Genomic DNA, 15,559 nt, shown 5'->3' on the forward strand with positions numbered 1-15,559 from the left:
TTTCAGTATATATATCAAGTAATTAATTTTCTTCCCTAGGAGCCCTAATGCAGTCAGTTCAAAAGCCTGAGTTGGTCTGGGGCTGGAACTGGGTTGTCTAATAAAGGAGCATAGAATGGCTGACTCATTTACTGCATGAGGTAAAAGGTGTGTGATAAATTTAAACGGGGATTTGCAGCATCAAAGGAAATGGTCTCATAGCCAAAGCAATTGAATGGCATACTAAGGAACTGGACAGGGATAGATCTTATGTGATGACAGGCAAGTCACTTAAAATTAGTTTTTCACAGTTGGCCTCTAATTGTGCTTGTTCCATTTTCTGAGTAGCTGCCTTGAGAATTTTTGGGTCTTGGTTACAAACTTGTCCAACTGAAGCAAATGGAAGGTTGGCTTTGGACAGAGAGAACAGCATTTAAAGTTAAATACACAGAAAATCAAGTAGCACCAATCAGTGGACACTTTTTACCTTACTCTTCATATGTATCAGCTCTCCATCTGCAAAATTGGAGTCTCTGTCTCCCAAAGGTGGGGTGCAAATAGATCCATGAATACACCTGAGATATTTAAAGGCTGCGTTGGAGAATGTCACAGAAAGATCCATGGGGAAGTGAATCACTGTGTCTCCAGGGCAGGCCTGACTGGAGTGCAGTAAATACAGTCCAGGGCCACACACTGAACCAGAGGAGAGCACCAAACACTGAATAGCTGCTCATTATTAAGCACTGTCTGTCCTGTGTGCTGAATGAGCCGAAGGCCCTGTGGGAAAAGCAGTTTGCAGTGATGTAATTAAAGACTGTACCAGAACGCACACACAGCGAGCAGTGGCATTCAGGCTGCACCAGCAACTTTAATTCAGGTTTCTCCCAGGTTTTGAGGCTGAGCTTTGCAACCTCAATCACCTTCCTTTAATAGTTCGGGGTGCGTCGACGTAACGCTGCAGCTGAATTCTTCCTTGTGGAATGTTATGTCTTATAAAAAAAGATATTCTGTAATTAAAAGTGAATGTCTTGCATTACTTCCTGTTTGCTCCCCATGCTGCTTCGGATAATTGCCTCTTTCCTGCGGGTGGAATGAAGACTGTTGAAGTCCAATGGCCTCAACCATGGGCTGCTTATTCAATGTGGCATGTAAGCAGCAGGGATTTCCTTGTCCCTGGCTGGAGACCTGCATACTTTACCTCTTCCATGCAAGTAGGATGAAATTAATCAGTGTTGGTTTTCTCAGCAAGCAATGAAATTTTAACCACTGCAATGTCGGAGGAGGAAGACTCCTCAAAGGGGACCAGGAGAAAGTGCATGAATGAGAAGTTCCTGCCAAGACATGAACACTACACTTGAGTGTGTCTGAAACATTGGGTGCAGAGAGTAAATAAGCCCCATGACAGGTCTAGCCTAACTACCCAGCACTTCCATGGCAAGTAGCCCATACTTTCACCAACCTTGGCATCGAGACGAGGATAATATTTTTGCAAGGATGAACTGCACTCCAACAATGTCTCTAATGTTTCAGTGTCAATGCAAGCATGCTTTGCTTTCAGATCAGCCATGTGGCTCTTCTTTTCCATCCCCTTCCCCCTTTTCCTTTCAGAGAAGTACATTTTATGTGTCTGCTGAAGAGGAAATCCCTGTCTTCTGTGGAGTTCCTGGGCTGAGGACCCAGAAGACAGTGCACCTCAGTCCTGGGAATGGAGCTGTTAAGCCTTAGCTGATGGTTCTCTCCCAGCCTCGTGCACTGTGCCGAGTGTTCCCATATCCCACTCTCACAGGAGAACCTACCCACCTCTAAAGTGATAATTACACACTGAATTCCATTTTTAGAGAACTCCCAACAAGTGTTGCACTGACTGATGAGGTGACAGGAGCAATCTATCTGTGCACATGGGACACAGGATATTGCTGGTGAAGCCACGGCTTGCTCCAAACATCTGTGCACCCAAAAGCCATGTACAGCATCTGCCCTACCCATTCTGGAGGTCAGCAGGAAAGTGCAAGCACAAGAGGCTACTCTGCTTGGTAGAATTGAAGGGGTAACCCAAATCTAAGTGACTGACCCATAAAAGTGATCCTTTTCCCCATGTCTGAGCATCCCTTCACATTTACAGACTCAGAGGTGATGCTTCACACAGAGGGAAGGTGGTGTCACCCAGCTGAGAAAAGGCAGCTTGAGCAGTTGCACAATTCTTATGTCTGACTTCATCCACCTCACTTCCTCCTATGTTCTTGACCAGAATAACTTGGGAATGGATTTCTCATGTAGTTGTGAGGCTGCTTCACCATGCCAGAGTTACTCCTGCCTTGTGTCACTCTGGTATAAAAGTTTATGAGATAACCATTAGATTTTACTGTACCCAGTTGATATAATTGAACAAAACAATTTCTTGGTGGGTCAGCATCTGGCTGGAAGGATGCTGAAGAAGGTTTTAGGCAAGCATTAGTATCTCAGTTATTCATTTGTTTCTTCAGATCCAACATGTTGAAGTATCCTCTTCCAAGTGAGAAGTAAAATGTCTAAATACATTTTCAGCATCTAAATATCCTATCACTGCCTATGAGGTTGGCAACCCTACTTGAAGTAATTTTGCCTTCTGTTCACTGAAATCTTTTCAATAACCTTGGAGGTGATAGTCTGAGTTTCTTGTTTTGCAGATCTGAACACCATTATTTTGTGTTGCTGGATATTTGTATGTTGAAATTTAGGAAACAAAATAGGAAAAAAACCACTTCATAAGGGTAAGATGTTTTTCGTAGGACAGTGTAAAAATAGACCGAGAAATGGCCAGGGAAAAAAAGAGATAAACTGAAAAAAAAAATCAAATACTAGAATAACTTTTAAAACTGCAAAAGTTTTCACATATTTTCCCCATGACAATCCAGTTTTCATAAGATTGAAGTGGAAGTTCTCTCTAAAATTGGTTTTTCTTTTTTTGTAGACCTAAGTAAGACTGTTCATGGTTTTTGTGTCTGGACACAAGCTGCCACACCCTCTGCATCCATCCCAGTAAATTGGCATGAAGGGATCCCTGGTACTGCAGACTTCAGTCAAAAAGGAGAAAAAAATGCTTACCACTGGCAATCCCCCTCTGCACAAGTTACTTTTGGTACTTTTGGAGTTTCTAAATGACTTTAAAACCTCCTTTCTACTCCTCCTCTCAATTTTACTCAGCAGCTCAGCTCCTTCACACCCACTCAGAGGGGGCTGTCTCTCAGCAGGCAGTCAAATCAGCCTGTCAATATAAACCAAGGCAAAGCCAGTGTCTGTATTAATACAAATGAGCCACTTGTAGTTGAGCAAAAGATCCAGTTAAGTGGTAATTTAGCAGTGTTGTCACAGGTCAGTGGTACCCCTTAAAAATCGTTGAGGATTGATTATGTTTTTCAGTATATTATTGTCTCTGATTACTTAGGTTGGTGGTTGAGCTTATTGTGCAATTTTTTTAAAGGTTGGGATTGACAAACACTTATAAAATAAGTGGAGTTTTACCAGTGTGGGGTTTTGTTGTACTCGAAGCTTGGGGTTTCGAAACATCAGGAGGAAAAAAATGGAAAGAAAAATACCCCAAAAAATTTAGCAATGAAGTAACAACTAATAGCACCTACTATTCTGTTAAAGGATTCACTAATAAGAAGGCTGGGATGCTTAGGACTTGCAGGGACTATTGAGCAGCATGCAGAGTAAGTAATCCCTGTGAATAGTTTTATTATGTGCCTGTCAGTAACGTGTGCTGCTTAAATATGCACTTACAGAGTGACTGTGCTGGTGGCTCTGTGCACTCTGCCACTTACTGACTAGGTAAAATTTCTTCTTGAGAAAGGAAAGCTGCTTTGCTTTCTACCTAGGCTGCTTTAGAAGTCAAAGAGTAGTTCTGCAGAAGTCTTTTCATTTTAAGAAAGTGATTCACAAGATGTCTGCATTCGTTTCCTGGAATTGAGATGTTTATTTTGTGCTATGTACAACAGCAACAGTTCTGTAGATTTCATAACATTAAACATTCAAATTGCAACTTCTACTGAAATTTTCTTTCAGCATGCGTTACCCAGAATGTCACCAGGCAGGAGTCTAAATAACAGCACTAGACAGAAAATAAGTTTGGTATTTCAGTTAAAAACTTTCAGACTGGGCATAAAAGTCCCAAATAAAAAGAAAAAAGATCTCAGTAGCTACGGTCTTTGAGAACAAATCATCCAATTCTGTCATTCCCATCCAAGGCAGAACAAAATGAGAACAACTAAGTGTTTGTTCCCCGAATTTCACAGGGCGTTTCTGAGGTGAGCTTTCATATTTCTGTGAGGGATTTTTTTTCCGGTCCTCTGGCCTTGTGGCAGAGACATTGTTGAAAGTCATTTAAGAAGATAAAGGCAAACTCTTTTTCTAGCCAGGGTGGTGGTCAGGGTTTTGGTGTGGGCAGCCCTTCCCCTGGGGCTGCACAAGTACCACATGAAAGTGCTGGGAAATGTTGGTGGGGCATCTTTTGTGATCAGTGTGAAGAAGTTTGGAAGCCCACCCTGCCCTGAATACCTTTGTGACTGGCCACAGAGGCAACTGTTCAAACACTGTGCTTGGGAAACCTCACCAAAGGCATTGATCCAGGGCCATGTGCTTTTCAAGTGTAATTTATGGGAATGGAAAGCAGCTTACTACTAGTAATGGTAATTTTTTGACTAGAAGTGTAACACACCTGCCCATCTGTCTGTCAGCCAGTCATTCTGTCTCCCTGCTCTTTTTTGCTTTTTGTTCCCTTTCTGTGCACTGTTATTTTAACTGGCAGCCATATGTAAAAGAAAGGATATGTTTAAGAACATGGTACCTAATAATTTAAGTTAAAAAAAAAAAAAAAGACTTTAAAATATTCCCAGTGCACATTCTCAGTCCAGATTTCCTGGTGATTAATCCTGGTGCACGCATTTCCACTGTCCTGCTGGTGTTGACTGTGGAACTGAGAGACAGAGTGAGTGGTTTATTCATGTAAATTGTGCTTGACAGAGGAGGGGTGGGAAAACTAAGGTGGGCTTGATCAAGGAACTACTGGAATTGATGGGAGTCATTCTTTCCATCTCAGTTGGTCAGAGCATGGTGCTGATAACACCAAAGTTGGGGGTTCCATTCCCATATGAGCCATTCACTTAAAAGCTGGACTTGATGGTTGGGTCCCTTCCAACTCAGAATATTCTTTGGTTTCAGCAGGTTTAACGAGTGTCTTCATTATTGGCAGCAATTATTTGTTGTCTTTCCCTGCACCCCATAATTCACACAGTAATATTTTTGCTTCTCTTCATCTTCCTCAGCTGAACCTTGACCCTGCAGTTTCTGCTTTTGAGCACAGGGCTTGCTCAGTGGCCCATATGGAAGGGATGCAGTTGCCTGAGCAAGTAACTTTTACATCATACCAGAAGTGTTGGGGGAGGGCTGGAATAACTCAGCAGAGTAGCTCAGATTTTGTTAGGATGAGAATTTGTCTTCCATTGGCAAACAGCCTGGTCTCAGGGCAGAGCATTTTCACTTTGCCATCTGACTCTGCTCCTGGCACAAGGCTGGATGACCAAATGTCTCCCCTGTGAGAGCTGAGGGTCCCTCCCCAGGCTCTGGACCCCACTCCTGTTTTCCTGTGCAGTGATTATATTGAGCTCATAGGATCTTGTTTGATCCTCCTCCTGCTGCTGCTACAAAAAGGGTGGGTGAGTTGTTATCCCTCCTGTCAAAATCTTTGTCCAAAATCAACAAAGCCACAAACGTGTTCTGGTTCAAGTGCTCGTGCAAACATATTTTTGCAACTGCTTGTAGGATTTGACTTTCAAATAGAATTCCATGAGCAAAGCTTCAATGCAACTGCTTTCAAAAAACAAATGAGAAGGTCCATATGTATCACTGAAGCGTATTTAACTGTGAGTTTGTTCCAATATTCTCCAAGCATATTTTCCATATTGGTCCAACTGGACTCTTTCCATCTCCAGTGTAATGCTGCTGTGATGTGTGGAGTTTATCCCTGTAGCCCAATGCCATGAAAAGAGTGGAAATAAGGGAAGTTATACAAAGCAAACACTGTCTGCATTTGAATAATTACATTAGATGTTCAATGATCAGGAGATTAAATTTTGTTTGTTTTAAAAAAGACAGCTGACAAGCAGAGAAGATTAAGTTGGCAGGACTTAAAACCAGTTTGGGGTAATTCCATTGTCTCAAGTAAGTTTGATTGCATTCTTATTTTTAATTAATTGAACTTAGATGGTTAGTGCCAGAACAACTCTTGCTGTAAGAGCATAGATGAGGGTCTCCAAGTCTCTTGTAGAAAATCCTAAATTCAAATGGAAAAAAAATAAAGGAAGGACAAAAAAATGTTCTCCCCCAGTACTTCATGTGTTAGGTCTGGAGCTTTCCTCAGCAATGAAGGGCTGGTTTGAACTGCAGAACAGGACAAGCTGCTGTTTAGAATAAGGAATCTATCAAGCCATTATCTTGTCATAGGCTGTAATAATTTCCATGTTTTATTAAAAAAAAATAAAGAAAGCAGATGAAATATTTATAGTTAGAGAGAGTATGCTTTTGCCACCAGCAGGAGAACTTCGTCACAGCCCTTGGCTTCAGAGCTGCTGTCCGGCACCTGCAGGGCTCTGGAGCTGCCAAGACAAACACTCTGTCCCTGAGACAGAGGCTGCCTCGTCGTTTTTAATCTCTCTGAAGTGCCAGGTGAAGCTCTGGAGCAGTGGAGTGGTTAAAGCAGAAAAAGGCTCTGCTGTGCGCTCCTGGACTGAATTTCCTCTGCAGGAGTTTGCGCTGCAGGTGAATAGCCAGGAGCCACAGGGCCATGCTGGGGCTCCCACACCTTCATGGGCCCTTTCTGGCCACTCTGCCTGGGGGCAGGCAGTGCCATTAGCCTCATTTTATAAATACAGCATGCCCCTGAGGTCTGCAGGGCACAGAATATTAGTTGTGCTGGTAACTGAATTCCCACGGGAGCCTGGATGCTTGTGTTAGGCTTTTATAACATGACTTGCTGCCACAGTTTATAGGAATTTTTGAATGAACTGAAATGTGACATTTTTATTCCTGTGTTGTGCTCTCTAACCATCTGGCTTGCCTCACTTTTTAAATGCATTGCTGGAGACAGGGTGAATGGAGAGTCCTCAGCATCTTAACCACAGGTTTCCATTGTAAAACAGCCCCCCTCACTCCTCCCACCAAAAAAAAAAACCCAAACCCAACAAACCCCAGAAAATAATAGACAACAAAGACAACAAATCAAATATTAGGTTTTCTCCCCTTTTAATTGAAATTTGGGGATTTTGACATCAGCAACTCTATACCTTGTGTTGAGCTTTTCACTTCCTCAATGGTAGGTTTTGACAGGTATGAAATGTTGTTAATAGGACTATTTTTCTTAGGCATGGGCTCAGATATTTTTCAGAAGCTTACCAAAATATCTGTTAGGGAACAAATAACAAAGAACTTCCCTCCTGTTGCTTCCTCCCATTCCTGCAATATTCCCAAATAGGCACCATGAAAAAGAGATCCCTCTCTATGTTACTGTACGGATTTTTGATCAGGCTCTGCAGTTTAAACAGCAGTATCCCAGTTTCTTAATCAGAAATGCTCCCCTATTTTCAGTTTCTCAAAGAGAAAAATCTGATATGTTTGCCCCTGCAAGTACCTGAGCTCCCAGCTAAGTTCATGAAGTCCTGACTGGCCATGACATCTCCAGGACTGAAGGTCATTGAAAATTAAGAGTAACATTAAAAAGATAATAAGAGGGTCTTCAGATATGCTAATATGGCCCATCTTGGAGTTTTGCTCTTGAACACAAGGATTATCTTTTGTATTGAAGCATTTTTATTAGAGATGGAAAACCGCCTTTTGTAGAATGCAAGAGCTAATGTTCCAGCTTTCCAGATCATTCTGAAATACAAGAGCAACACAGACACTGTTAATAATGCAATCAAAGCAATTTAAATCCTTTTAAAACATCCACAAAGGATCCTTTGATAAGAAGCAACTTTCATCAGCCTAGAAAGACTAGGCAGTTTAGTGTGTGCTGTTTATTAAGTTTATACATAGACAGTGGTAATTCCACTTTTGGCTGGAGAAGAGCAGCAGTAAATTATAAGACATCTTTATAAGCACCAGTGTTAGACTTGCTGGTTTAAAATGAAAAACGTATTTATATTAATATAGCTCTAAATGGGGTTATTCAGTGCTTAAAGATGCAATTTGTTTTCCATTAGTACTCTGAATGGACACAAAATAAATCTGTGAACCTTAAAGGATTTAGTCCTTTTTTTGACAAAAAGAAGGAAATTGCTACAAGTGCACAGTGTATGATGGGCTGTGAAAGTCTGTTTGGTTCAGTTGTGCTGCATATTCTTTAATCTTGCTCTTAGTTCCTGCCTTTGTCCTCCTTTTCCTTGTGTGTCCCTGTAAGGAAACTTACATAAAGAAAGCAAAGATGGGCAAAAAACACAGAAGTGGTTTTTATATTTGGGATGGGCAGGATAGGATTTCTTTTAGCAACATCTCCCTGAGTTTGGGTGAGAAGGGAGGCATGTGATTTTGGGACAATGTAAGCAGAAGTTTCCATCCATCTCAGGGATGTTGGGGATCACTTTGACAGGCCCCAGCCCCTTGGAAGAGGAAAGTTTTACTTTTGGTGTGCCAGCATCTTGGGAACTGACTGCTGCTCCTATTGCCCAGCTTGAGTGTAGGGACTGAGCCATTCAAACGCTTTCTGCCATTAATTTGGGGTGATTTTTGTTATTCTGGGACAAAGCAGGTGAGAGGGAGAGAGCAGCAGACAAATAATAGACTTCCAACAGCATCTGAATGGTTTTGGTTCACCTTAAAGAAGGAAAATCAGGAAGAGAAGATGAATTCTGACCTTGGATTCCTGAGCATGAGCAGGAAATGAACAATTAAGTCTTCCTACGTCCTCTTTGGGGGTTCCAGGTGTTTGTTTGTTGGTTGTTTTGTTTTGTGTGGGCTTTTTTAGGCAGCATAATTACTTTGCATTTGGATCTTACTCATTTTTCATCTGATTTAATGCCAAGGCTAGCAGGGATCCAGAGGTCAAGTCCAAATGTTCCCATACAGCAGCATGGTGCATGTCTTCTTGGCGATTCTCCATGCATTCCTTCGGAAAATCTGCTCTTGGGATTTCAGTATGCTGGAAAATAAAATGTTACTTAATAGATAGCACATAAATACAATCCTTGGCCACACCAAAAAGCTGAAAAGATGTTCCTGGCTTTTGTAGACTTTAAAAGTGAGGTTTAAACTGAGCTCATCCCTCCCCACAGACATCTACAGGAGGAAGCCTCACCAGCTGGTTGCAGGGCTTGGGTTTGCAGCTCTTCAGAACAAGTTGCAGAAGTGCAGCTTTTATAGCACTCTTGCTTAGACACCTGCAGTTTACTCTGAATATCATGAAAGACTGATTTTCAGCCAAGAGTTATTTAGTTCATGACTAAGCCATCAAAACCCACAGGTATATTGCAAATGTGAAAGAGAAGGGGGGACCTGGTCTCTCTGCAGACCACTGCTTCTCTCCAAAAGGTGATACTTTGAGCCAGCCAAGAAAATGGAAGGTATTTAAATGAGAAATTAGGACAAAAAAGTCTTCGCAGTGCACAGGAAGGTTTTTATATAATTAAAATATTAGATTTTCTCCCCTTTTATTTGGAAGTTGTGGATTTCGACATCAGCAACTCTATTACCTTGTGTTGAGCTTTTCACTTCATCAATGGTATGTTTTGACAGGTATGAAATGTTGTTAATAGGACTATTTTTCTTAGGCATGGGCTCAGATATTTTTCAGAACCTTACCAAAATATCTGTTTGGGAACAAATTTGGCCATAGGCTTTGAATGGTGACAGCATGACGTGTGCAGGTGCAACTATTTCAGTGTGTTCTTTGTGCTGGCTGCTCCTGAAATTAGTATTTCAATACATAAGCTATGAAGTAAAGGGAAAAATGAGTCAGTAAAATTATGAATAAACATTATTTATCTTTATTTATCTTATGAATGTTAATTATGGCATTTTATATAATACCTTTTCTATATTAATCTGTGTTGTTGCTCTGTTAGGAAGATGGAGAATTCACTTGCATGTGTGCATTGTTTGCCAGTGATATTTTCTAAATAAAGAGTTTGGCGTCAGTGAGAAGTGTCTGCTTTCCCAAGACTTTGACCCACCCAGCTTTTCACCCCCATCTTGGGTGACTTTGCAGGTGTTAAACAGGATGGCGCTGAGGCAGGAGGGTCTGACTACCAAAGATATCACTCTCAGAGCTGTTTTAGTTACACTTCATCATCATAAGCATATGGTTTCACTTCCAAGTGTTTAACATTTCCATTTCCTCAGGAAATCATTCCTTCTATTTTTTAAACTTTTTGAAACTGGATGGATGTTTTTACTGGCAGGCGGAACGAGAGCGACACAAGGCTCAGCCCCAGCCCAGGAGAGCCCCTGGCTGCAGTGCCCGCCTGCCTCCCCATCCTGCAGCAGCTCCTGAGCACGGCTCGGGGTGCTCCAGCTCCATCTCTGGGGTGCAGCACGCTGCTAAAACACTTCTGGCTATAATAAAATCATCCACTCCTTTTTCAGCTTTAGCTGAGAGGTGTTTTTCTTTCTGAGTCTGCTCCGGGCCCATGCATCCCAAGAATTAGTTGAGTGCAGATTCCTTTAGCTGACTTAGTGAGGCCAACAGCAAGATCAGGGCCTAACAAAATAGTTTGTGTCACCTACAAGGAATGAAAGCATTTTTGTCGTGTGTTTATTATCTGTGTTGGTACATCCAGCAGCTCCACGCACATGACAGAGGCGTGGATGGCTCCAGGGAGCTGCTCTGGCTGTTGCATTTTCAGAGATTATTTCTGGTATTTCCTTTTCCCCATTACCAAGGGGTCACCCTTCTCACGTGCTGGCCAAGTTCTGTAGAGTAGGAGGAAGTCCGTGCTCATGTCTTATTTATGTTGTGTTTATCCACATATGTTATAGTGTTAAGTTGCTTGTTTTCTTTCCCTGCTGTTTTATGAAGTTATGGATGTGCAGTTTGCACACTAATGTACCTGGTCTCACTGGCCCTTTTGGTAGAAGATCATCCTCTGCTACATCAGGTGTCACTTGTCATAAGAACTTTGATAAACTAGCTGCATTTTGTACAACAGTTATCACTGTCCATCAAATAACATTGCACAAGAGAAAATATGGGGCAAACCAGCTGATTATTGTGTTTGTCCCTTTCTGGTTTACTCTCTTATGAATCCAGACAGTCTCATTCTCTTTTTGGCATGGGGAAGCTTGCTGTGGGTCTGGGCTTCAGGAGGGATTGAGTCCTGCCACCAGGCAGTCTGTGTGCTGCTGGTATTCAGGGTGTATGTTTTATTCATACCCTCACAAGAGTTGGTTAGTCAAGGTAGCAGAAACCAGCATCAGGCAGATGTAGTTAAACCTCCAAACCTCCCAGGAGGGCTCACCTGGGCTGCTGAGCCTCTGGCTTTGTGCTGGCCTCTGGGATGTTGTGAGGGCTGTCCTGATGCACTTCCCTTAGTGCTGTACATGTCTGCACATCCCTTCAGCAGTTACTCACTAAAAATGCCCCTTGGGCAAGCAGCACAAGCTGGTAGCACCCACAAGGACACCCCAAGGCTGCTCCGTGTCCCAGGGATCCTGCTGGTTTTCCCACCACACCTATCAGTGCCATGGTGTTCCATGCTGAAGGCTCCAGCTCAGGCAAACAAACCAGTGCCAGGGGATGGCTGCTGATAATTAGATTGACTGGAGGTCAGGTTAGGATTCACACAGTGATTTTGATCCAGTTTTGCTTGCAAGAGAGCATCAAAACATTGCAGTTTTCTCAGTAGATTGAGTGATATCTTGATCCAAAATGGAATGGCAGTGCCAGCGAAAAAATGCTGCTGGCATGTTGTTCCCAACTGCTTCAGAAGACCAGGCCAGAGCAGGACCACGCTGAATTAAAAGCACATTTCAGCTGTCCCCAGCCCATGTCTCCAGTGCCCACCCTGGAAGTGCTTCAGGAATCAGTTCCTGAAGTAGAGCCAGGTGCAGCACTGGGCAGGCTCTCTCCTTCCCCTTATGAGAGGCAGCCTTGGCTGCTCCTGCCCGCTGTCCCCCAGCTACAGGGCAGAGGTCCAACACCTCAGACAGCATTTTCTGTTCAGGACAAATGTACCCAGAGAGTGGGGAGGCCCTGGCATAGGCTGCCCGGAGAAGCTGTGGATGCCTCATCACTGGAAGTGTCCAAGGTTGGATGAGTCTTGGAGCAACCTGGGATAGTGGAAGGTGTCTCTGCCCATGGCAGGGGATATGTAATTAGGTGATCTTTAGGATCCCGTCCAACCCAAACCATTCCATGATTCTATGATGATTCTGGTTTTGCAGAAGATGGTCCCCAGGGCACGAGCTGAGGTGAGCAGGTCCTTCAGCTGGGTGCCTCAATGGCAAAGGGGAGCTCCTGTGCCTGCATCCATGGGCTGGGAGGAGCTGAAGGGCATGGGGGGCCAAAGCAGAGGGGGAATCAAAGACCTTGCAGGAGCTACTGCAGGCCCAAGAGAGAAATAGCCAAGGCACTGACAACTTGTGTGGGTTTGGTATGTCTGTTTGCAGCGCTGTGTTATGTGTTTAGAAGCTGGTTGTTTCCATAATAACAGCAAGTGCCATATGGCAGCGAGGAGGGTGGTGAGAAGAATGCCTAAGGAAACACAGTATGTTGTTTGACATGTGTGTACTTGTAGAGGAATAACGTGTCTCAAGCAAGTATTGCTGCTCCAAGCAGGCTGGGGGATTTTATGCTCTCACCAGAAAAATATCCAAAGCCCTTGGCATTTGTGCAGGTGCTATGCCAGTTAATGATGCCTGCCCTTCATCCATATTCTCCTGCTGACAGTCCTTGTGATGGGCAAAGGACCTTTTACTGTACTGTGAGAGGTGGTTGTGGATGCACCAGCACAGGGGAATGCCATTTAAACATGGCTTTTAAGGGGAAATACAGTTCTGTGAGAAGTGCTGTTAAACTGAAATGAGCCAGATGCCATATGCTCTATCCATTCCTTAATGCTCAGCAATTAAAAAGCAGAAAATTTGAAACCTTTGAAAATGCATAGTTTACTGTAATTGTTTAATAGAAAGTAGGCTAAGCATTTCCAGAGGTGTGGAGCACTTTAGTGCATGTCTAGGAAGCATCCAGGAAGGAGTCCACAAATTCCAGCCTTTTCTGCCCTTCAATGTATGACTCATATTTCAAGGACTTGTAATTTGCTCCCCACATTCCCACCAATACCGCCAGTCTGAGCTGTACCTTTGCATACATTTCCACCACAGAAAAATGTGGAATTATTTTTTCATAATGGCTGAGTGGCTTTTGCTTGACCTTAACCAACATCAGCCCTACAAAATTCAGTCTCTCTTAACTGAGTCCCAAAGCCATTAATTATATTTGTATTTGGATACCTAAAACGTGGTGGCAGGGAGAAGGAGGTTGTTGTGATTTGGGGTTGTAGACCTGCACTCACATGCAGTGCTTTAAACTCATGAGCAACCCAAAAGGCAGAACTGTTCTCATTTTCATGCTTCTGTTCTTCTCTTTCTTGCCTCTAGAGAGAGATTACTGCAGCATATGTGAAAAGCAGCCCATTGGAAGGCTCCTCTTTCGGCAGTTCTGTGAAACGCGGCCCGAGCTCGAGTGCTGCATTCGGTTCCTTGACTCGGTGGTAAGTCAATTCTTGTGGTATTTTGGGGTGCTTTGCAGTGCTCCCCGACAGAGGAGACTCCTCTGACCCTAAGAAATCGCTGTTTTGTGGGATTTTGTGTCTGAAGTGCTGGAGCAGGCAGTGGGAAGGGCTGGCCCCAGCAGGAGCCCAGCACCACTGGCAGCACAGGGACACCCAGGGCTGGTGCCAGCCTGGGGGACATGAGCCACCAGAAAGGGGTAAGGACAGTCACCCCCACAGTGATGCTGTGGCCTCCCTCCATGCCAACACCCGAGCAGCTGAGCTGCTGTGAGCAATGTCTGCTGCTGGGGGTGAAGCCTGCTCTACTGGGAGGCACTGGGGGAAAGGAAGTTGAGAATGGGCTGACGAGAGAGGATGGGGAATGTAATAATCCTAAAATCCCTTCCCAAGGCTTTTCAGCCATGGATGGTTCACAAAGGACATCCTGATAATCACCCTGGTTTTTTTCAAATAGGAGAACAGAGGCACAAGGTACAGAAATAACTTGATTGAGGTCACTGAGAAACAAATCTGCTCCATTTTCCACCCCAGTGAGCCATCAGTTAACCCAGCCACTGAGCATCACCCCCAAGCCCTGGGGGACCTGATGCTCTTTCCCACTCTGGCAGCACTTGGCCATGAGTTCTGGCAGCTGTTCACAGTGGAAAAGTCTCTCAGTGACTTCTTTTGCTGGGAGCCTGTGGAAGGGGAGGGTGTTGATCAGCCAAAAGGTGACATGGTACCAAAGAGCAAGATGAACTTGTCACTCGTGAGTGCCCACAGAGTCTTTCTCCCTGGCTAACACTGACAGTCAGAAGCAAAACAATGCACACCAACAGGAATAAAATTGTTTTGTTTGCACCATGGTGAAGCTACTCTGAAGTATAGGGAAATGTGAGGATTGCCCTGAAGCTGTAAAAGTTACAGTCTGGAGAGGACATGTGGTCTCTTAAGGTTTATGTTACTCCTGCATTACAACAGCAAATCTACAGCATCACAAAAAGTGTTGGATAAAGTCTGAATCCAGTTTTAGCTGGTCATGACCTCCACCTGTTATTCCTAGCACTGCTCGTGGTTTTCTCTGGTGAAAGGTGTAGCCATCAAGGTACATGAGACATCTGACAAACACTCTGTGCAGCTGTGCTCAAGGCCAGCAGGCAGCAGGACACTTTGGGTACCCTGCATGTGTTTGTCCTGTGCTGGACCAGCATTGTCCAGTGAGGTGTCTGCCACTGATGAAACACCACACGCCACTCTGGGGGGAGGCACACCAGCTGTGCCACCTGCAGCCCCAAGGAGATGGCAATTTCTGCAGAAATCCCTGGGAAGGCAGCCACAGGAGATGGCTTGCAAGTGCTTTAATCTCAGGCAGAAGCAGCAGAGCTGTGCTCAGTTTGGGGAGGGTCAGTGGTGCTCTGCTCTGTTCTCTCTCCTCCCTGCAGCTGCAGGCACCACATTTTTGTTCCAGCAGTGCCCAGGGGCTGTGGGGCAGAATCCCCCAGTGTGCCAGCCCTGTATGCACTCAGGGCATGCCACTGGCAGAGGGAACAACATCTGGGCACAGGGGAACATCTGTCCCCAGGTGCCAGCACCCCAGGGCACCGTGTGCCAGCCGTGGCTGTGGCGCTGCCCAGCCTGCCTCTGGCTCTGGGGTCCTCTCTGGATTGAGGACACTGTGTCACTCACCAAAGCTCCTGGTGGCACTGGCTTTGTTTTAAAGGTCTGTCTCTTCACCAATATCCCCAAATCCTTTTGCTTTGCACCCAGCCCAAGCTGCTTTTGCAGGCTGGATGTGCCCTGTGTACCTTGACTGGGCTGGTGGTCTGTTCCCAGTTAGGCTCAGA

The 15,559-nt window shown here is 44.3% G+C and overlaps 1 protein-coding gene across 3 annotated transcripts in view; it reads left to right on the forward strand.

Annotated features, from left to right (window-relative positions):
- The window catches only part of GRK5 (G protein-coupled receptor kinase 5), a 154,651-nt gene that overhangs the window by 81,584 nt on the left and 57,508 nt on the right, over window positions 1–15,559 (forward strand). For 2 of the 3 annotated variants that reach the window (XM_059852054.1, XM_059852056.1), the window contains exon 3: window positions 13,603–13,715. In XM_059852054.1, coding sequence (XP_059708037.1) covers window positions 13,603–13,715 — 113 coding nt within the window. Of the gene's footprint in view, window positions 1–13,602; window positions 13,716–15,559 lie in introns of those variants that run through there. The other variant, XM_059852057.1, reaches the window with a different exon arrangement.

The sequence above is a fragment of the Haemorhous mexicanus genome, chromosome 7, assembly GCF_027477595.1.
Source record: "Haemorhous mexicanus isolate bHaeMex1 chromosome 7, bHaeMex1.pri, whole genome shotgun sequence".
NCBI classification, from domain to species: Eukaryota; Metazoa; Chordata; class Aves; order Passeriformes; family Fringillidae; genus Haemorhous; species Haemorhous mexicanus.